The sequence below is a fragment of the Artemia sp. Qi Xiang Cuo genome, chromosome 3 (genome assembly GCF_049724085.1).
Source record: "Artemia sp. Qi Xiang Cuo chromosome 3, ASM4972408v1, whole genome shotgun sequence".
Taxonomy (NCBI): Eukaryota; Metazoa; Arthropoda; class Branchiopoda; order Anostraca; family Artemiidae; genus Artemia; species Artemia sp. Qi Xiang Cuo.
Genome location: NC_142796.1, coordinates 21,364,214 through 21,386,743, shown reverse-complemented (window position 1 = coordinate 21,386,743; position 22,530 = coordinate 21,364,214). Strand labels below are relative to the sequence as shown.

Below are 22,530 nucleotides of genomic sequence, written 5' to 3'. Positions count from 1 at the left end.
GAGGACCAAAACAGCATGTGGTAGGGCTGGTCTTTTATAATTTTTAGCAACTGGTATGTGTTTTTCCTCAGCCTGAGACATGACGGAGAGGAATATGGAGTACATTTCCTCACAGCTTTCAGTCGAGCTGAACTCTTTTCCCTAATCCACTGTGCTGAGGTCATTGCGAATCGCAGCAAAGTCTGCTCTGTTGTAATTTATTCTTGGTGTTTTTTGTCTTTGCTGCCATTAGCCAAAACCTGGAAGCCTACTATACGGTGATCAGACTTTCCCACCGGTGCTAGTAGGCAGATGTCCTATATCAGTTCTGAATCGTTTGTCAGTAGCATATCCAATATACTTGGTCTATCCGTACCTCTGGTTCGGGTGGGTTCTAAGATCAGAGAGTTATTCCCCACTTCTAAGAATTTCGCCTCGGGTGATGTTGGGTTGTGCGATTGCATGTGCTGTCTAGACCAGTTGATTTTCGGTAGGTTGAAATCGCCCACGATGACTACATTTGATAAATTTTGACTCCAGATCTCAGTAATTTCTGTAAGCAAGTGCGAGTCATTTTCAAGACTGCTATTGGGGCTTCTGTAGTAGATTCCGAGTTTCATATTTACTCCATCAGCTGCTGTTATTTTTAACCAGATACTTTCTTGGGATAATTCATTTCCTCTGGGACTTACTGGGGTAGCTTGGACGTCCTGTCTGTAATAGCAGAGAATTCCCCTTCCAGTTTGCTGTTCAATGTTTCTCTCTAGGACCTTGTAATTTGGAATATGTAGCTCTGGGAGTGTAGGCAGGTATCTGCTATTTTTTGGTTTCACCTCAGCTATTCCAACTATATGGGGATTTTCAGCACTTACAATATGTCTCACTTCGTCCATCTTGTTTAGCAGAGAATCAGAATTAAAATAAAGACATTTAATTCCAGTCAAGGCCTTTTTCTGGAACCTGCGGCCTACGCCATGTCACTTACGACGTGGGCTGGGATAGCGTTGACCAGCAGCTAAAGAGCCTGCATCTGGTTGGTTGTCAGAGGACTGTGATCTCTTTGCATGGCGTCTAGCAGCTTGTTCAGTTCTTTGCATTGGCGTGAGATCTGGATTCACATAGACGCTTTGTCGGACATGGTTGTCAGTGGATCTTTACAGATTTGGTGCACCCTTCAAGATTTTCGATTGCTTTCTTCAGGTTTCTTCACAGTCCTTGCACAGCTTCACGGATAGGCACCTTTGGCCTTGCACGTTATCCGACTCTGAGAGGGGGTGGCCCAGTCTTGCTGTTTCTAGGATGTCTGTCAGTGCTCCTCTGAGTGACAGATGTTGATAAAATGAAGCAATACTATTAGATCATTATCTGTCATTGTCATTATGTAATATATATCATTGTATTATGAATCATATACAATATATTATTGTATTGTTTGTACTTGCCAATGTACACTGTTTATTCTAATTCGGAATTAGACCACATAACTTTGGGGTGCCAATTATCTGAGGGGGGAGCAGTTGCCTCAGTTAGACTTTGAAAAATACCTTCTTATTTCTATTTTGCTACTTTTTATTTTATCATGGCTAACTGGTTATTTTTGCCCCATTTACATTTGGGAATTGGAATCACTGACATAATTACTAGATACAAATCATCAGCACAACTGGGTTATATTTTGTTTAGTGAGGAGCCTGAATAAAAGACTCTTACTTAGTTACTTCATAATAAATAAATTGCTATAGTTAATAGACTTTGAAGTTGATACCCCCAGCCTATACTTTACCCCCCCCCCCCTAATATGGAAATAAAAAGCCTAAGTCAGCTTCAATCATTAGTCAGCTACAAATAACCTATTTTTCTCCCTAGCCAGTTATTTAAAGAAGCAATTTTTTGAGCATAAGGTTACTAGGTTTTTATGGGCTGTTCTGAGCCTTCTAGACCCTCCAGGGCTCAAAATTAATAGTCCCTGTCAAGTGATTATTTAATTATACAAGAGCATGAAAAATACTCATTATTTTGACTTGTGATGAAACGCTAAAATTTGTTGAAAACTGCCGTCTAGGCTATGTACCAAAAATATGGTGTTTATTTATAATTCAGGGTATATTTTTCAGCAGTATGGAGGGAGGGAGGGGGGGGGGTCTTGATAAATTTAGCTATATATGGATTCACAATAAAATTCTGACTATACGTGTGTCTATTTTTTAGGCTAGACCATCTTAATATTAAATTAGGCTAATCAGAAAATTTATCTCTTTTGAAGTGCCCTAGTCTAAAGAATCTTATAATGTTTCTTTATAAAGGGTGATAGCACAAAACTAATACAAAGGTGTTCTAAAACTATAGCCTTTCCTTTGTAAGCTAATGAACCTAATTGTGAAATAGGCCTTGGTTACCTACATTTCTATAGGCTAGGCATAGGCTAATCTACATGAAATGAAGCATTTTTTTATTCTATTGCATACCATGATGATGAATCTTCAAATGAACTTCTCGGCTCCTCGGGAATTGTGCTATGATCTTGGACAACAAGAGAAGCTACTTTGGGTGTCACAAGAGGCTGGAACTAGACCCCGGCGCTGCGACGATGAAGGAAGACCGGTGGTGGCGGGGTAAAAAACTGCACGTCGCGCCGCCGGTAAGATGTCGGCGGCGCACCGCTGGTAAGAGGTCGACGGCGCGCCATCAGCGCGATCAATGTTGACCACAAACATTAATGTTTTCATCAGTCTTTCTCAATTCACAGCTTAAATTTACAACAGATTCGAGTCTATTCATGAGTTCAAAAATTCACAAGTTGCTGGCTGGAAACTGGTCGTTATTCATCAAGAAAAGTAGAAATCTAGTAGAAACGAAATGCCTGTGGCGTTTCAAAACCCTTGCATAATACGAGCAGTTGAATTATCTATTAGCTATGTATTCTTAACATAAATAATTATCAAAATTAGTAGTTTTTTCCATTGAGCATTATTGCATACAAAACTTCAAATACCGTACCACAAAATTCGTCAGTTATCTGGGTAAAAACTTTGAATATAGCTTTGAACTTAGAAGCCTAATTTTTTCATAATGCCCTTCGCCTATTACCTTAAAACAGTTGAAATGGGCGAGTTTGATATTGATTGTTTTTTTTTTTGCTCTTTTGGATAATATTCCAATATAAGTGTTACATTTGTTATATTTGTACATATTTTTGGTAATCATTTGTGGAGTGATCGAATTTTTTAAACCACTGTAGATACGTGAAAACGTTGCGACATCTAGTAACCTGAGGTCATAAGACTCCTCCTTGAACCACCCAAATTGAAAGCTTTCATTAAGACCTGGCCTTTTTAATGTAACTTGGGTACTGGGCCAAGCGTGCCATTGTCACTCGAGCACAACGTTAGGAGGGGATGTCGATATCGCTTTCGTTACACCAATTCGTTTTAGTGTGAATCTGCCTGGTACTTATGAATGAATGTTTTCAAATTAAACCCGTTTCATCAATAAGAAAAAAAAACGGGTTGGACGCATATGCCCCTTTCCCTTTGGGCGATAAAACCATGCAAGGGCTGTATCAAGTATAACTCACGAAAATCTTGTTAATTTTTGTCAACTTTTCAACTTTTTGGCATCTCTGCTTTCGATAAAAAAAAAATCAAGGTACTATCACTTAAATATAATAGCTCCCTATACCCCTCTGATAGGATACTGTCTGTGCTTTAAATAAAAAAAATATTTAACTTATTGGCACCCCTGCTTTCAAAAAAAAAATTCGAGGTATTATGATTTAAATATTATTTCTCACTACCCTCCCCCCCCTCTGGATACCACCTTGATAAAATGCCGTCTCTGCTTTAAATTAAAAAAAAAAAACTTTTTGGGATCCCTGCTTTCAATAGAAAAAATTTCGTGATTTTATCATTTAAATGTAATACTTCCCTTCCCCCCCCTCCGCTGGATAGCACATTGATAGGATACCGTCTCAGTTTTCATTAGAAAAATAAGTTACTTAATAATTAACTAGGTAACTATATGGTTCAAACAAACACGCGAAATAACGTTAAAAAGCTTAGTGTTGCTTGAAAAAAATTGAGGGTATGAGTAAAGAGGTACAAAGACATCAACAAAAATGTCGAAATTATGCAGATATACCTCAAACTATTGGAAAACTGAGTCATGGATTCGCCTTGGCATTCAATAAGATCCAAAAAATCTAATTAAAAGGGAGCACACACAAAAGCCAAATCAAGCCAGTAGCCGATGAGAAATCGCAAAATACCCAAGAACTTGAACAAGTCCCAATGGGGGGCCCAGGGTCTATCAAAATATTTCAATGGTTTCCCAGGGAATTTGATATCATTTTCTTCTGTCTCCACTTTAAATGAAAAAAAATAATTACCTTTTTGGCATCCCCGCTTTCAAAAAAAAATGATGTACTATCATTTAAAAATGATAGCCCCCTATCCCCCCCCGCCTATAGGCAATAATTTGAGGTAACTTCCAGTTCAATCTTTAATTCCCAAACCTTGTACATAGCTTAGTCTATAACTAAATTTTGTCACAACGGAAGATTTTTTTTGGGATTCAACTTGAAAATAAAATTTTTGACTACAAACGATGTAAGAAATAGTGATTGGGAAAATGCATTCGAAATGATTTAAACTCATTTCATAAAGACGATCCTGTTTTTTGTCAGCATATGAAGAACTGTGTATATTACAATATTGGCAATTACATATTGCATCTGTCACTTTTTTATGCAAAGTAACAAAAGAGATGAAAATTAATGAAAAAAAAATTAGTGAAGAATTATGGTATGCAAAGTAATATTTGGCAGGGAAAGTCACTGGTGATAAATCGCTAGGGGTGGCACCGTGAATGCGTGATTTTCGGGGATTTGGGGAACCAAATTTTTTTTTCGGGGTGACGCATAGATTTTCGGGGAAATACCCAAAAATTCGGGGATAGTGCAAGCCCTGCTTGATTTCTAATCAGGAAAATCGAAATACTAAACCACACGAGAAGGAAAAGCTCCGACTTTGCGGTTGAGGCAATAAAGAATTGCCGCAAATTAATTTAAAGTCGAGCAAACGCCGCCACCTCTGTAGGTGGCGGCGTTACGACACTTCGCCAGCGTTCGACCGGGCCTCTCGTCGGCGGCGGTCGGTCGATCCGCCGGTGCGGCGTCGGCGTCTAGCTGGAATAAGTATCCTGAAATGGTATCTTGCATACCATCTTGTGCTTGGTCATTATCAAAAATATTTTCTGACACATCGGAATAGTCACTTTCTGAACTTGAGGTCATATTTTTTCACAAAATGTATTTTCACTAATATATATAACAATCAACAGATTTTGTAAATTTGAATTTTCACAAATGAAAAACATTGTCGGATTCATAGGAAATAGTTTCCGCTAAAGTTTTTCAGTTCTACAGTTTATGATTATTTTATTATTGACAACACTGTTTTGCGAATTTATTCTAACTAAAAATGCTTTTAGCAGCTAAACAAGAACTCGTAGGAAACCCGGATTTTCAGGTATGAATAGATCTAAAATAGATTAAGAGGGCTACATATGTTTTCATTTTGGTGTCCTTGGTACTTTAAAGGCATAGTGCTTAAAAGTATTTGTGCCTAAATATTAGGCCACATTTGGTATTTTCGCAATTTCCCAGAAAACAAAAAAAAATTCAAGGGCTTTCACAGGAATAGTCATTTTAGCGAATTTAAACAAGAGCAAGTCTTAAAAATCACAGTATTTAGGTTAATAGCCTGGCTTTAATTGTTATATTGGCAATAAAATACCCTTAGATGGCCTTAGGCGAACGGAAACCAGTGATACCAGACGCGAAGTCTAAGGTAGCGCAGCAATAAAATCGAAGATGCGGCGAAGACACCTTTTTTGTTGCAAAACTCAGCCAAAGGTGCAATTTTTAACTGTGTTATTTTCTAACAGTGCTCTAGTTCTAATTCAATGCAAAGCCTCCGCCGAGAAAAAGCGTCCAAACTGCGCAAATACTTACAATAACGCTTTGGATAATGAACGGAGTCTTGTTTTTTCTTAGGAATCGTTCCATTGTTTTAATCTAGTTCTTGGGTCACGTTTTTTATTAAAACTTTAGTCTTTTATTAAATTATCTTATAAGGTCTTTGGACTAGAGGTACTAAAACTAGTGTTGCTAGATATCTGGTATAAGACAGTACAGCCATAAAATCGAAAATGTTCTGAAAACACAATTTTTCTAAAAAAAATCCATTAAAGGTGCAATTCTTAACGGAATTCTTTTTTAAAAAAAACTCTTTAATCCCAATTCAACGCATAGCCGTCACAAAAAACGTTTAAACGGTGTAAATGCACCCCATCTTGCAGCAATGCTATGGGTAAAGAACCGAGTCCTTCTTTCAGAAAATCATTCATGTGTGTTTTAACCTCGTTCTTGTGTCACATGTTTTATTAAGAACTCTAGTCATTTTATTAAATTATCTTACAATATCCTTGAGTTAAACATGCTCAAACCAGATAGCAAGGCTATAAAATCGAAAATGTGCCGAAGTTACCATTTTTCTAGCCAAAATTCCCCAAAGGAACAATTAAAAAAAAAAACGGCGATGGGAAAATATGCTGATTTGAAGAATTCAACAAATAACCAAGTCATATACAGGCCAGAATGGCTCAAATGTGTCCAATCTGATATCACTGACAGAAAAAATTTTCGACCCAACCTCGGCCGATCTTCTGAACTCCCGTGAATCGGTCCCCCATGAACTAAATATATCTCAGGAAATGTAACCAGTGGATGGAGATTCACAAACGAAATCTTTTCATTACCTTTCTTTTAGCACAAGACACACCTTTTATCTCCGGGAATACAAATCTTAAACATACAACAGTAGCAAATCCCGTTTAAATTTCAAAGTAGTCGCACTTTTGTGTCTTCAAGTTGAGAATAGCTGTCTTTTCCAAGATATAAATATGCCCCCCCCCCTCCAAATAAGATACAAATAAATATAAAGAAGAATACCTTAAAAACTACCCCACTGTCAATCAGCCGATAGTTGTACAACTCAGCTAAAAACTTGGCTGTTGCAATCCTTCTTTGATTTAATTTGGGGATATTTGTTTCAATTCCAAGTCTTATGTCTTCCAGTACAGAATCTATTATTTGAATGACAATGCCCTCCTATAAAAAGAAAATAGCTTGCTATACTTCAGTACACAGTAGATGTTATAGACACTTTTCAGAACTTTTGTCTTTTCTGCTAAAGAACTTCAGGGATGGATAAATCAACAGCTATAGAACCACACTAGTTTTGATTACCAGAATCTTTTGATCCCATAAAAGGAGAAATTGAGTCGTAAATTACCACTTAGCTGGATGTCCCTGTAAACTTAATATATCTATGATTAGCATTGATTACAGTAATCCTTTAGTGTCAAAAAACACGATATCAAGTCTCATAAGTACTCGCCTATAAACACATGACAAAAACAAACGACGAAGCAAAGAAAAAAACACAACTCGCACCATAGATCATGTTATTGTTTGGGTTCGGCTTATTCCCACCCAGGATATACCCCCCCCCCCCAGAAAATAACCTCCAGAAATTCCCCCCACCGACAATTTTCCCTAGAAAATTCGATCCAAAATGTAAAACTGAGCAGCCAAATAGAAATTAAGACAAATAAAAAGAAGGGAGAAAAGTGTACAATTATACATCGGCTATTATGAAGGAGGGGCGGTCTGTTATCCTGTAGGCGGGTGGGGGATACTATATGTCTAATAGAGCGGACTTCAATGCTCAAATTGTCCAAATATACATGACCCTTCAGATAAATATAGGAAGGGGTATGGAGGGAGGGCGTAGTAATTAATCTCTCATCTCCCTCCATTTAGACTAAGTCTGAATAAGGGTACTGCAGGGTGATACCTCCCTTCTTATTGGGGGGGGGAATCTTCCAGGAGAGGGTTGGGGATTTTTAAGGGAGAATTAGCCTAGCACCATTATTACTAATAGTTAGCGTATTCTAACTATGAGAATGAGATGAGAATATGATGTCGAAATTTGCTGAATGACCAACTGATATCAATATCCCAATTTATAACTATTAACTTACAACATAGTACACTGTAGCACAAATAAATGTAAACGAGTTAGGAACTAAGGTCTACGGTAAGCTAATTACAAAGAACCCTTATAGTAAATATTAATAAAACAAGCAGTATCGACAACACTGATAAAGCTTTCCAGAAATAGAAAGATTAAGAGTGTACTGGGAAGTACCAAATACTTTGGACGGTTTAGCCAGGACAAATGGGCACTGTAAACAGATCCTTGTTTATATTGTAAAAATCCTTGTAAACAGGTTCGGTTAGTTTCAATATCAATATTTTATTCATCAATTTTATCAATATCAATATTTTATTTTATTATGTCTATAGAAAATTCTTCATTATTTTCTTACAGTTTGGATTCTTACTTTTCTACAAAAATAATATGATCATCACACTACGGGTTTAAGAAGGGAATTATAAACTATGCTCAGAAAACGAAAAAAAATTTCAGCTTTCACTGTGTCCAGATTTATCCAAAAAACCTTCCTGGTACAACATAAAAGTAGTGTGGTAGAGTTACTAAGTTAAAATGCTCCAAAAAAAGAGACTATGAATGAAATGCAGCTTATTTGTAACATAAGATACTTAGAAAATCCCAACCAGCCGATGGATGGCAGCTATTAAAAGTTGTCGAGTATGTCAAATGGAAGATCCAATAAACATGCCGAGATAAGTGATGTGATCAACTGGCTTCATCGTTACATTTCTAAGAGAAATATCCCCTGGAAGCTTTTGCCACAAGTAGAAGAAAACAACTTCGAACTTAACGCAATTTAACTCAAGACTGAGTTGTGCCTACTCAGATTTTAGTAAGGCAAAGGTTCCACTAATACACTAGTTAATAAGGGTCAACCCGACTTAACATTCGAACTGATTGCTCCAGTGCAAAATGTTGTCGGGTGATGAAGAGAAAGCCTAGCAAGGAAGAAGAAGAAGAGAGAAGGAAGATCTGAGCACAAGAAGTCCATTATTAAAAAGCGAGGAAAAAAGGAATAGTATCTTGAAGCGTATCTTTCTTAACATCAACAAGATAAATTATATTGGAAACTGTAGTTAGAGCCAGGGGGTGAATATATAAATAAAACAAGGATCACAATCTCTTGACGATGAATAAAACGTCAAGAAAGTTTACCATATGATTTTATCCGCCCAAAATGATGTTTCTTAAAAATACTTTTTCTTAGAGAGAGAAATGTTGCAATCTCCGTAACCTGTCCCGTGTAACCTCCTTACTCAAGAGGCCAATAAAGGAGACATAGATTGTTCAAAATAAAAAAAAAGATGACGAATACCTTCAAATTTAATCATAATTTATCACATTTACCCAGGAAATTAAATACCCTCCCCATGAGGATATGCCGGATGTATTAGATCAATTAAATCACTAAATGGGAAGTAACTTAAATTAATTGCTTTTCAGAAATTCTTTAACCTGAGGAGCCGTTTTTAGCCAAACTAATGAGACAATCGAATTTTTAATCATATAAAACAATTAGCTTAATCATTTACAATTAGCTCATAAACAATTAGCATTGTAATTTTCAAAACTCTGCAGAACAGTAGAAAACCCGTCAGATGGGCCCACAAGAGCTACAGCAAACAAAGAAGAAAAGAAAACAAAGCTAAATTGTATTAAATGAGTCACCTGGATTACTGGAATAGGCTTATTTCATACAATTTTCTTCAAACGTTGTTCCCATGGAAAAAAAGCAATTATGGATTGCTGGAATGCACTCATTCCATATATGTGACCATTTTTTTCTGTCTCCGTTAGATACTTTTTAAGTCTTCAATTATTTTACTTTAATTTAGTACAGGAGTCGATTATTATCATCGTGAAAGATAAGGGAGCACAGGAGAATGTACGATAAATCGACCGATTTGTTTTCGTAAAAAAGATAATTATTTATTATTCTTATAGGTATATTTATTTTTATTTTTCAGCTTTAATAAATAAATTTATTGATCTGTTAGTTCATATTTACCTTTTTAAATTGCATTTTATTTATTTCCAACCCATGTAACCATTGTAACAATGTTAATACTTTTTAAGTCTTCAATTATTTTACTTTAATTTAGTACAGGAGTCAATTATCACCATCGTGAAAGTCGAGGGAGCATAGGAGAATGTACGATTAATCGATCTATTTATTTTCGTAAATAAGATAACTATTTATTATTCTTATAAATAAATTTATTTATCTATTTTTATTTTTCAGTTCTAATAAACAAATCTATTTGTCTCTTATTTTCCATTTACCTTTTTAAATTACATCTTATTTATTTATTTCTAACCCATCAAACAATAGAAACAATACACAACGAGGGAGCACAGAAGAGAAAAAGAAACATCAAAACGTTAATTAATTTTGAATTATAAATTAAAAGGAACCTAAAATTATTAACAAGCTACATAAAAACAATTACACAGTAAATATTCTGGAGCAGCACAGATCGAGAATAGTAATAGTCTTGAGTTGATCAACTCGAGTTGATTAATAGTGGCTGTTCGTCCTCTTATGAAAGCTAAAGCATGTCACAACTTTACTGGATAAAACCATAGGACATCTACAATACTAATTAATACCAGTATTTTTAAAACAAGTTTAAACAAGTGACAATCACATACCGACAACTTTAAACTTTACTGTCTAAGTAGGGGGTGCCGCGGATGAAGACCGATTATGTTTCAAAATAAATTTTAGCTGAGCTATCTCTTTTACTTCCACTTGCTTAAGAAGGAGGCTAACCCTCACTTGCCCGTCACTCTCGTGAGAACCACATGATTATAGGAGAAAGCAAATTTAAGACAGCCACTTTCTTCATTTAATTCTTACATAGACCCTTGTAAGATGTTTCACTTGTTTTCCAAATAATCAATTATAGGAAACTTCTGGCGAAAAATGAAGAGGCGTCTGCATCATTGGAATAGGCTCATTTCACCAAAATTTAATTCACAAAAGAGGCAATAAGTTGAACTTCAGATTCAAAACATCTGCCGCCAAAAGGAATTAAAAAGAAAGCAGATGTGCCAGATGATGTTAAGATTTTCTGACAAGGAGATAATACTTTAACCATATACTCAAAATGAACTTATTAAAACTAGGTTTTCAAGAAAGAAAGAGAAAGGGTTTGTGTATACCCACAATATTTTTTCGTCGCATTTTATTTGACTTTACATGTCAGAAATTCCTTTAATTGACAAACCAATTCAAGAAAAAAAAAAGAAATTCCATTCATACAATTTTTTGTTTTTTGTTCGATTGATTTCAAGTAATTTGTATCTGGGTCAAAAACTGCAGAACAAAGGCGTCGCACTTTACCACGAATAAAGGAAAGAAAACCAACATTATTTGTGCATCCTAAGTTTCATTTTTCAAATCTTTTTCACGTTATGCGTGTTAGAGTCAAATACTGTGAAAAAAAAACCAGATATGATGCGCCTTTACTTTAAAATGACCATTACAAGCCAAATTAGCATTTCCAATAAAAAAATAAAAATAAAAATTGCAACAAACATATTCATATACATATGTTAGAAGCATTATTATATGTCATATTTTATATTATGTTACAGATAAATAAGGTAAAATTTATTGCAAAAAGCCTGCAGGCCATAGTAACACAAAATACAGCCTACAAACAAAGCTATATATATATTATAAACTGAAAAATTGTTCATGTGCAGAATAAACCTATTGTGTAATTTGGGGTCTTTGCCTTTAAGGCTGCATGTGTTGTGTTCCCCCAGGATGTATATTTTTAGGGATTTTTTTTAGGAATGAAATGATTATTTCAGAATACTAGCAGATGTCATGGGAGTTAACAGTAGAGCCTGGGATAAAATAGGCGTAAGAATGGGAAAGACTACATGCCCTATAATCTATTTTAGCCATTAGAAAGGGCACTGGAATTTTGAATTTCGGTTTTGAGCCCGATACTGTCCAATATGTCAGCATCTAGCGCAACTCGATATTTATAGACAGTTTTCCGTGGATGGTATAAACTACAGCCTACTGTGTTTGCCAACGATGTACTTTTCACTGAAACCTTGCTCTTTGACCTATAAATCAATATTAATTTTCCACTCAAGGGTCACGCGAATATCGGCCTGAGGGTCAATCCAGCCAAAACTGAATTTCTTGCTTTTGAACCGTCTTCGACATCTTAAACATCACCCCAAACATATTATTCGCTAAGATTGACAAAAAAAGGTTTTCCACTGGAAAAAAATTCAGTGTCACCTATGGAGGTGGTTTGAGAAACTCAAGGCTCCTCGTGGTTGGCCAAGTTATTTCTAGTCTGCGCTTGCGTTGCGCTTCATGGTAGCACTTAAGTTTAATTTTAACAAACATATTTTAGCTCGTTTGATCCCAGCAGTGGCACTCCTAAGTAATGGCATTGATGGCCCATGATGGCACTGGCTTTCAAACGCAAACAAGTTTCGTATTCGTTCAGGCCTTTGCAAAAACCTAAAGTTTCTATTTCTACTATTTTGTATCTACGAAACACATTTGCTTTGAAAAAGTACCAAGTTGATGATCCTTTTTTTTTATTATTAAGAAAAAAGGTCGATAGAAAAGAACCTAATCGTGCCCTTTAACATACAGTTGATATTCCTCCTTGAAATTTGAATGATAATAATTGCGCCTTGTTGTAGTATGTTATTTTTGCTGTATCTATAGAAATCATTTGATTTAATTTTTTATTTCAGTGCTCCACACTTGTCCTAAATTTTGTATTCGGGTTTACAATAAATTATAATCATTTTTATTCCTTCTACACAAAGTGGCCGGGAAAAAATAATGACACATGGGAAACATATAGCTTTTTACTTAGTCAACCCTACTCCATTAATATAGAAAGTCTTCACTGCTGTATCTTGTCCGAAAGCTTGGAAAGTAGCCCTTGTTGCCCCGGGTCTTTAAAGCAGATGAAGACCAAAACATTAGGATAGTTTTGTATATTTTACAAGTATGGGATTTAAATAAAAGTAGATCTTTTAATGTATATATTGTTTACAATTCTGATTATTAAAGTTTCGGTTACTGTCGACAATGGTTGTTCTCTACATTTTTTGCAACCTTAGGATGAACCTCTATACTCAAAATCTGCAATTAAAATTTGATTGATTATTTTGCAAAAGAAAAAGTAGAGGAACAGATTTTTTTTTTTTCAAACAGTTCGTATTAACGAACTGTAAGTAAGGAGCGACCCGGCTCAATGGTAACCGAAACTCTAAAAAACGGAATTTTGATACCAATAGATACATCAAAAGAATCAGACTTTAATTCTGATTTTAAATATATAAGTTTCATCTTACCTTAAGTTTAATTTTACCTATCAAAAGTTACGCGCCTGAGAAAATTTGGCTGATTTTCGAAAAAAGGGGGAAAGACCCCCTAAAAGTTATAGAACCTTAATGAAAATCACACCCTCATATTCAGCGTATCAGAGAACCCTACTGTAGAGGTTTCAAGCTCCTATCTCCAAAAATGTGGAATTTTGCATTTTTTTGCCAGAAGAAAGATCACGGATGCGTGTTTATTTGTTGTTGTTTTTTTTTGCTGTTTTTTTACCAGGGGTGATCGTATCGATCAAAGTGTTCCTAGAATATCATGGGAGGGCTCATTCGAAAGGAAATTAAAAGTTCTAGTGCCCTTTTTAAGTGACCAAAAAAATGGAGGACAACTAGGCCCCCTCCCACGCTCATATTTTTCTAAAGTCACCCGATCAAAATTTCGAGATAGCCATTTTGTTCAGCATGGTCGAAAATATTATAACTATGTCTTTTAGGATGACTTAATAGTAGAAGGGCCTTATTGACTTGTGACGGGCACCCCTGCTGCATTCTACAATTTAGTCTAACTCTGTCACTACACCAAATAAGGGCATGGAATCCCCAGGGAGAATGATTGCATAATCGGTCAATGACCTAAATTTCCAAAGGTCGATGAATGATTGCGTAATCGAAGGGAGAGAATTCCCGAGAAATTGATTACATAATCGAGGCAAAGTGTATTAATATCTTTGGAGTTCGACCAGTAGAATTGTTTCCGGGGCGAAGTTTATTAATGTCTTGGGTCTATTCCTGGAGAATTGTTTCTGGGCGAAGTTTTTTAATGTCTGACAGATGATGTCATGGTTGATTGATTTGTCAAGAAAGGGGAATTAATTTGTTCTTTCTAAGGGGAATTATTGATTCACGAAAGGGTTTCTTAGTAATTTGAAATGTGACAGCACAGGGATGCCAAAAACAAAAGGAACACGCAGAAATTACGTTTAGGGGTTATTTGGAAGAAACCGTTTTAGACATTTTAGGGAATTATTTCGGCGAAACAGTTAGAGACATTTTAAAAGATGATTTTAGAAAAGGTTTTAGAAGAGAATTTGAGGGTGAAACTCTGTGGTCGTTATAATACACAAGTTCCATTTGAACAGTGTCGTGAGGTCCTCTACCCCAACCCCAAAGAGCCCTCATACCCCACCCCAACCCCGAAGGAAGCCCCCGGTCCTCAAAGGTCCCCCGGGATCCCAAAGGGCCCCCGGATCCCCAAAGGCCCCTGAGCCCCATTTTTTAAATGCTTTTTTAGGGCTTGATTATATCTTTTCAGAACAAGTTACTTTCTTATCGAAATCTGAAGGTAGGGTCTTGGTAAAATTAGAATTGTGGCAATTAGACTAACATTTTCGGAAATAAAATATTGAAAGTAACATCAAATTATATTCTTTTAGCCTATAAGTTAATATAAACAGCCTACGTTTTCCAGATATACTTAGCAATGTACATCACCATCAACCTTCTTCTTAACTGGACATATCCTGGACAAAATAAAAAAAAAATCACTGACTCTATGGGTTTTTGCTTTATAGCAACAGTTCTAGAATCAAGTCTTCTATTTAACCTAGGGGTACCAATCGAAATCTGAAGGTAGGGTCTGGGTACATTTAGAATGGTGGCAATTAGACTAACATTTTTGGAAATAAAACATTGAAAGGAACATCAAATTATATTCTTTTAGACTACAAGTTAATGTAAACAGCCTAAATTTTACAGATATAATTTGCAATGTACATCACCATCTACCTTCTTCTTAACTGGACATATCCTGGACAAAATAAAAAAAATCACAGACTCTGAGGGTTTTTGCTTTATAGCAACAGTTCTAGAATCAAGTCTACTATTTAGCCTAGGGGTACCAATCGAAATCTGAAGGTAGGGTCTGGGTACATTTAGAATGGTGGCAATTAGACTAACATTTTTGGAAATAAAACATTAAAAGGAACATCAAATCATATTCTTTTAGCCTACAAGTTAATGTAAACAGCCTAAGTTTTCTAGATATACTTTGAAATGTACATCACCATCAACCTTCTTCTTAACTGGACATATCCTGGACAAAATAACAAAAAATCTCTGTCTCTATGGGTTTTTACTTGATATCTACAGTTCTATAATCAAGTATACTCTTCCTCATAGGTTCACCTACCGATATAAGAATTTAAATTTAAGGTAAAATAATAAAGGCAACAATTATACTAACATTTTTTGAAAATAAAACATGGAAAGGATCATCAAATTAGATTCATTTAGCCAACAAGTTAATGTAAACAGCCTAAGTTTTCTAGATATACTTTGCAATGTACATCACCATCAACCTTTTTCTTAACTGGACATATCCTGGACAAAATAAAAAAAAAATCACTGACTCTATGGGTTTTTGCTTTATAGCAACAGTTCTAGAATCAAGTCTACTATTTAGCCTACGAGTACCAATCGAAATCTGAAGGTAGGGTCTGGGTACATTTATAATGGTGGCAATTAAACTAACATTTTTGGAAATAAAACATTGAAAGGAACATCAAATTATATTCTTTTAGCCTGTAAGTTAATGTAAACAGCCTAAAATTTCCATATATACTTTGCAATGTACATCACCATTTAGAATGGTGGCAATTAGACTAACATTTTTGGAAATAAAACATTGAAAGGAACATCAAATTATATTCTTTTAGCCTATAAGTTAATGTAAACAGCCTAAGTTTTCCAGATATACTTTGCAATGTACATCACCATCAACCTTCTTCTTAACTGGACATATCCTGGACAAAATAAAGAAAAAAATCACTGACTCTATGGGTTTTTGCTTTATAGTAACAGTTCTAGAATCAAGTCTACTATTTAGCCTAGGGGTACCAATCGAAATCTGAAGGTAGGGTCTGGGTACATTTAGAATGGTGGCAATTAGACTAACATTTTTGGAAATAAAACATTGAAAGGAACATCAAATTATATTCTTTTAGCCAACAAGTTAATGTAAACAGCCTAAGTTTTCCAGATATACTATGCAATGTACATCACCACCAACCTTCTTTTTAACTGGACATATCCTGGACAAAATAGAAAAAAATCACTGACTCTATGGGTTTTTGCTTTATAGCAACAGTTCTAGAATCAAGTCTACTATTTAGCCTAGGGGTACCAATCGAAATCTGAAGGTAGGGTCTGGGTACATTTAGAATGGTGGCAATTAGACTAACATTTTTGGAAATAAAACATTGAAAGGACCATCAAATTATATTCTTTTAGCCAACAAGTTAATGTAAACAGCCTAAGTTTTCCAGATATACTTTGCAATGTACATCCCCATCAACCTTCTTCTTAACTGGACATATCCTGGACAAAATAAAAACATCACTAACTCGATGGGTTTTTGCTTTATAGCAACAGTTCTAGAATCAAGTCTACTATTTAGCCTAGGGGTACCAATCGAAATCGGAAGGTAGGGTCTGGATACATTTAGAATGGTGGCAAGTAGACTAACATTTTTGGAAATAAAACATTGAAAGGATCATCAAATTATATTCTTTTAGCCTACAAGTTAATGTAAACAGCCTAAGTTTTCCAGATATACTTTACAGCTTTTTGGATACCTCAACACCAAGCAGTACTTTACAAAAGGCATTTCAGAGAAAGTTCCTTTCTTAAAGTCCCTCCTAAACCAATTTTACAAGTTGAAGTACCCATCCTTTTCACCCACAACTTTACTTTACAGCTTTTTGGATATATCAACACCAAGCAATACCTTTCAAAAGGTTTTTCAGAGCAAGTTACTTTCTTAATGTCCCTCCTAAACCAATTTTACAAGTTGAAGCATCCATCATTTTCACTCACAACTTTACTTTACAGCTTTGGATGCCTCAACACCAAGAAATACCTTTCAAAAGGCATTTCAGAGCAACTTCTTTTCTTAATGTCCTTCCTAAACCCATTTTAAAAATTAAAGTACCAATCCTTTTCACCCCCAACTTTACTATACTGCTTTTTGAATGCTCCAACACCAAGCAATACTTTTCAAAGGGCATTTCAGAACAAGTTCTTTTCATAATGTCGATTCTAAACCCATTTTACAAGTTGAAGTACCCATCTTTTTCACACACAACTTTACTTTACAGCTTTTTGAATGCACCACAAAGCAATACTTTTCAAAGGGCATTTCAGAACAAGTTCTTTTCATAATGTCCTTCCTAAACCCATTTTACAAGTTGAAGTACCCTTCCTTTTCACCCACAACTTTACTTTACAGCTTTTTGAATGCTCCAACACCAAGCAATACTTTTCAAAAGACATTTAAGAGCAAGTTATTTTCTTAATGTCCCTCCTAAACCCATTTTACAAATTTAAGTACCCATCCTTTTCACCACCAACTATACTTTACAGCTCTTGAATGCCCAAACACCAAGCAATACTTTTCAAAAGACATTTCAGAACAAGGTCTTTTCTTAGTGACCGTCCTAAGCCCATTTTACAAGTTGAAGTACCCATTCTTTTCAACCACAACTTTACTTTACAGCTTTTGAATGCCCCAACACATAGCAATACTTTTCCAAAGGCATTTCAGAACCAGTTCCTTTCTTAATGTCCCTCATAAAACCATTTTACAAGTTGAAGTACCCATCATTTTCACCACTACTTTACTTTACAACTTTTTTCTTAATGTCCCTCCTAAACCCATTTTACAAGTTGAAGTACCCAACTTTTTCACCCAGAACTATACTTCACAGCTTTTTGAATGCTCCAACACCAAGAAATACTTTTCAAAAGGCATTTCAGAACAATTTCTTTTCTTTATCTCCCTCCTAAACCCATTTTACAAGTTGATGTCCCTATACTTTTCACCCCAACTTTACTTTACAACTTTCGTGAATGCCACAATATCATGCAACTTTCCATTTCAATTCAAATTTTTCTCAAATAGATGAAAAATTTTAAATACTGTTCCTAATTTTTCATAGAAGATAAAAAGTTCATGTTATCTTCTGAATTTTATTAAAGAACTAACAGTTCAATTCTAATTTCTCCAAAGAAAATAAAAATCTTCCACTTCAGTTCTTAATTTCACAAAGACACAAGGAAATTTAAAGTTCTATTTGAAATATTTCCGTAGAAGATAGAAAAATCTATACCATAGTTGTGAATATTTTCCCGGAAGATAAAAATTTCTACTTCAATTTTAAATTTTCTCAATGAAGTGAAGAAAAGTTCAAGTTTTAGTCATCATAAAAGATTCCACTTCAGTTCAGATTTTTCTCAAAGAGATGAAAAAATTTAAAATACTGTTCCAAATTTTTCATAGAAGATAGAAAGTTCAAGTTATCTTCTGAATTTTATTTAAGAACTTACAGTTCAATTCTAATTTCTCCAAAGAAAATAAAAATCTTCCACTTCAGTTCCTTATTTCACAAAGACACAAGGAAATTTAAAGTTCTATTTGAAATTTCTCAATGAAGTGAAGAAAAGTTCAAGCTCTCTTCTGAATATTCTCAATGAAAAAGAAATTAGTTTTTGATCAATTCTATTTTTCCTAATAATATAAAAAGGTTCCACTTCAGTTCAGATGTTTCCCCAAAGATATAAATTTTAAATTCTCCAAATTTTTGTAGAAGATAGAAAAAGTTACACATTGATCGTGAATATTTCACTATGAAGATAAGGAGCTAATTTTCTCATTGATGTGAAGAAAAGTTCAAGTTCTTTTCTTAATTATCCATATGAAAATAAACAGGTTACAGATCAATTCTATTTCTCAAGAAAAAATAAAAATTTTCCTCTTCTGTTCAGATTTTTCTCAAAGAGATGGAAAAATTTAAAATTACTGTTCTAAATTTTTCATAGAAGATAGAAAAAGTTATACATTGATCATGAAAAGTTAACTCAAGTCTGAATTTTATTAAAGAACTTACAGTCCAGAGAAAAATAAAAATCTTACGCTACGGGTATTAATTTAACAAAGGAACAAATAAATTTCAAGTTCTCTTCTTAATTTTATCAGATAAAGTAAAAATTTTATATGTAAATTCTAATTTTTTTTCACATAAAATAAAAAATCTCTAATATTTTAACAAACGTTCTCAATGCGTAACATGTTAACATTTCCTTTAATAACAAACATATAACAAAGTAATGCGTAAAATATTTTTTTTGAAGTAACAACATGTAGTAACAACATAAAAATATGCTATAGACATTATTTTACATTATTAACATTGTCTGCCAATGCTCTTTTTATTTTAACAGCAATTTCACTGTCTATTATCTCTTTACTTTTAAAGAGGCAACAGTTTTGGTATGTTGTCAAGATATTCTTTTTAATCTTGTTGCAGCAGTAGGCCATCCTTTTCCTTTCTGATTTCATTTGACTGCTAACACCGGATTTATGCCAATAAAACTTATCAACGTCTAACCTGTTACCTGAGCCATAAACTAGAAGTTGCCCTTCTTCATCAACTATTATTTTTAAGTTGGCATTCTCTTTGAGCACTAACTTTTCTGGAAATGATACTTTCACATATCCACCCTTTGAACGATGAAAAATCTTGACTACTCCAAAGGAATTTAACTCCTCAATGTCATGACAACGTAAGCGCACATTCCCAATAAGATTTCCACTACTACTTGTCCCATAGTTCAAATATATCTCTTTGTCAGTATTCAAGGCAACATTGACTTTATCATGTGCACACACTTTCTTCGAATAATTCATTTTCACGTCTTTTTTTTTAAATATGGTGTAGGTGTTTATCCCTCCAATGGTAAAAAATTACTGATTTAACAAACGCAATAAACTAGATAGTCTCAATAACCTACCATGGAGTACCACTGGGAAAGCCGCTTCCAATGTAAGAGCAACCATAGACTACGTTTGCTACACCCGCACGCATGCATAGTGAGAGAGGAACACGAAGTCGACCTGGGGGGATTGTCCGGCAATTATGGTTAGGTTAGGTTAGATTAGGTTAGACTAGATTAAGTTAGGTTAGATTAGGTTAGGTTAAGTCAGGTTAGGTAAGTTAGGTTAGCTAAGTTAGATTAGGTTAGCTAGTAAACATCTCTCCATGTTTAAGTTAGGTTAGGTTAGGTTAAGGCTAGATTAAGTTATGTTATGTTAGGTTAAGTTAGGTTAGGTTAGCCTACGTACGCGCGTACGTTGGCTAACCTAACCTAACCTAACTTAACCTAACCTAACATAACTTAATCTAGCCTTAACCTAACCTAATCTAACTTAAACATGGAGAGATGTTTACTAGCTAACCTAATCTAACTTAGCTAACCTAACCTAACTTACCTAACCTGACTTAACCTAACCTAACTTAATCTAGTCTAACCTAATCTAACCTAACCTAACCATACTCACCGGAAAATCCCCCCAGGTCGACTTTGTATTTCTCTCTCACTCTGCATGCTTGCGGGTGTAGCAAACGTAGTCTATGGTTGCTCTTACATTGGAAGCGGCTTTCCCAGTGGTACTCCATGGTAGGTTATCGAGACTATCTAGTTTATTGCGTGTGTTAAATCAGTAATTTTTTAGCATTGGAGGGATAAACACCTACACCATATTTAAACAAAAATACGTGAAAATGAATTATTCAAAGAAAGTGTGATTACATGATAAAGTCATTGTTGCCTTGAATGCTGACAAAGAGATATATTTGAACTATGGGACAAATAGTAGTTGAGATCTTATTGGGAATTTTCTTCGAAAAAAATTAGAATTGAACTATAACTTTTTTCTTTTCTCTAAGAAAATTCAGAAGAAAACTTTAAATTTCTTTGTGTCTTTGTGAAATTAAGAACTGAAGTGGAAGATTTTTATTTTTCTCTGGAGAAATTAGAATTGAACAGTAAGTTCTTTAATAAATTTCAGAATTGAGTTAACTTTTCATGATCAATTTATAACTTTTTCTATCTTCTATTAAAAATTTAGAACAGTAATTTTAAATTTTTTCATCTCTTTGAGAAAAATCTGAACTGAAGTGGAAAATTTTATTTTTTCTTGAAAAATAGAATTGATCTGTAACTTATTTCTTTTCATATGGATAGTTAGGAAAAGAACTTGAACTTTTCTTCACATCAATGACAAAATTAGCTCCTTATCTTCATAGTGAAATATTCACGATCAATGTGTGACTTTTTCTATCTTCTACAAAAAATTTGGAGGAGAATTTAAGATTTATGTCTTTGGGGAAACATCTGAACTGAAATGGAACCTTTTTACATTATTAAGAAAAATAGAATTGATCAAAAACTAATTTCTTTTTCATTGAGAAAATTCAGAAGAGAGCTTGAACTTTTCTTCACCTCATTGAGAAATTTCAAATACAACTTTAAATTTCCTTGTGTATTTGTGAAATTAAGAACTGAAGTGGAAGATTTTTATTTTCTTTGGAGAAATTAGAGTTGAACTGTAAGTTCTTTAATAAAATTCAGAAGATAACTTGAACTTTCTATCTTCTATGAAAAATTTGGAACAGTATTTTAAATTTTTTCATCTCTTTGAGAAAAATCTGAACTGGTGTGGAATCTTGCATGATGACTAGAACTTGAACTTTTTTTCACTTCGTTGAGAAAATTTAAAATTGAAGTAGAAATTTTTATCTTCCGGGAAAATATTCACAACTATGGTATAGGTTTTTCTATCTTCTATGGAAAAATTTCAAATAGAAATTTCAATTTCCTTGTGTCTTTGTGAAATTAAGAACTGAAGTGGAAGATTTTTATTTTCTTTGGAGAAATTAGAATTGAATTGTAAGTTCTTTAATAAAATTCAGAAGATATCTTGAACTTTCTATCTTCTATGAAAAATTTGGAACAGTATTTTAAATTTTTTCATCTCTTTGAGAAAAATCTGAACTGAAGTGGGAAATTTTTATTTTTTCTTGAAAAATAGAATTGATCTGTAACTTATTTCTTTTCAGATGTATAGTTAGGAAAAGAATTTGAACTTTTCTTCACATCGATGAGAAAATTAGCTCTTTATTTTCATAGTGAAATATTTAGGATCAATGTGTAACTTTTTCTATCTTCTACAAAAAATTTGGAGGAGAATTAAAAATTTATGTCTTTGGGGAAACATCTGAACTGAAGTGGAACCTTTTTATATTATTAGGAA

General features: G+C 34.3%; 1 protein-coding gene across 1 annotated transcript in view; it reads right to left on the bottom strand.

The window, feature by feature from the left end:
• Nucleotides 1–22,530, bottom strand: part of Upf2 (UPF2 regulator of nonsense mediated mRNA decay) — a 258,047-nt gene that overhangs the window by 105,203 nt on the left and 130,314 nt on the right. Inside the window, exon 13 of the mRNA XM_089085931.1 lies at nt 6,989–7,147. Within this exon, the coding sequence (XP_088942057.1) occupies nt 6,989–7,147 (159 nt within the window). The remainder of the gene's footprint in view (nt 1–6,988; nt 7,148–22,530) is intronic.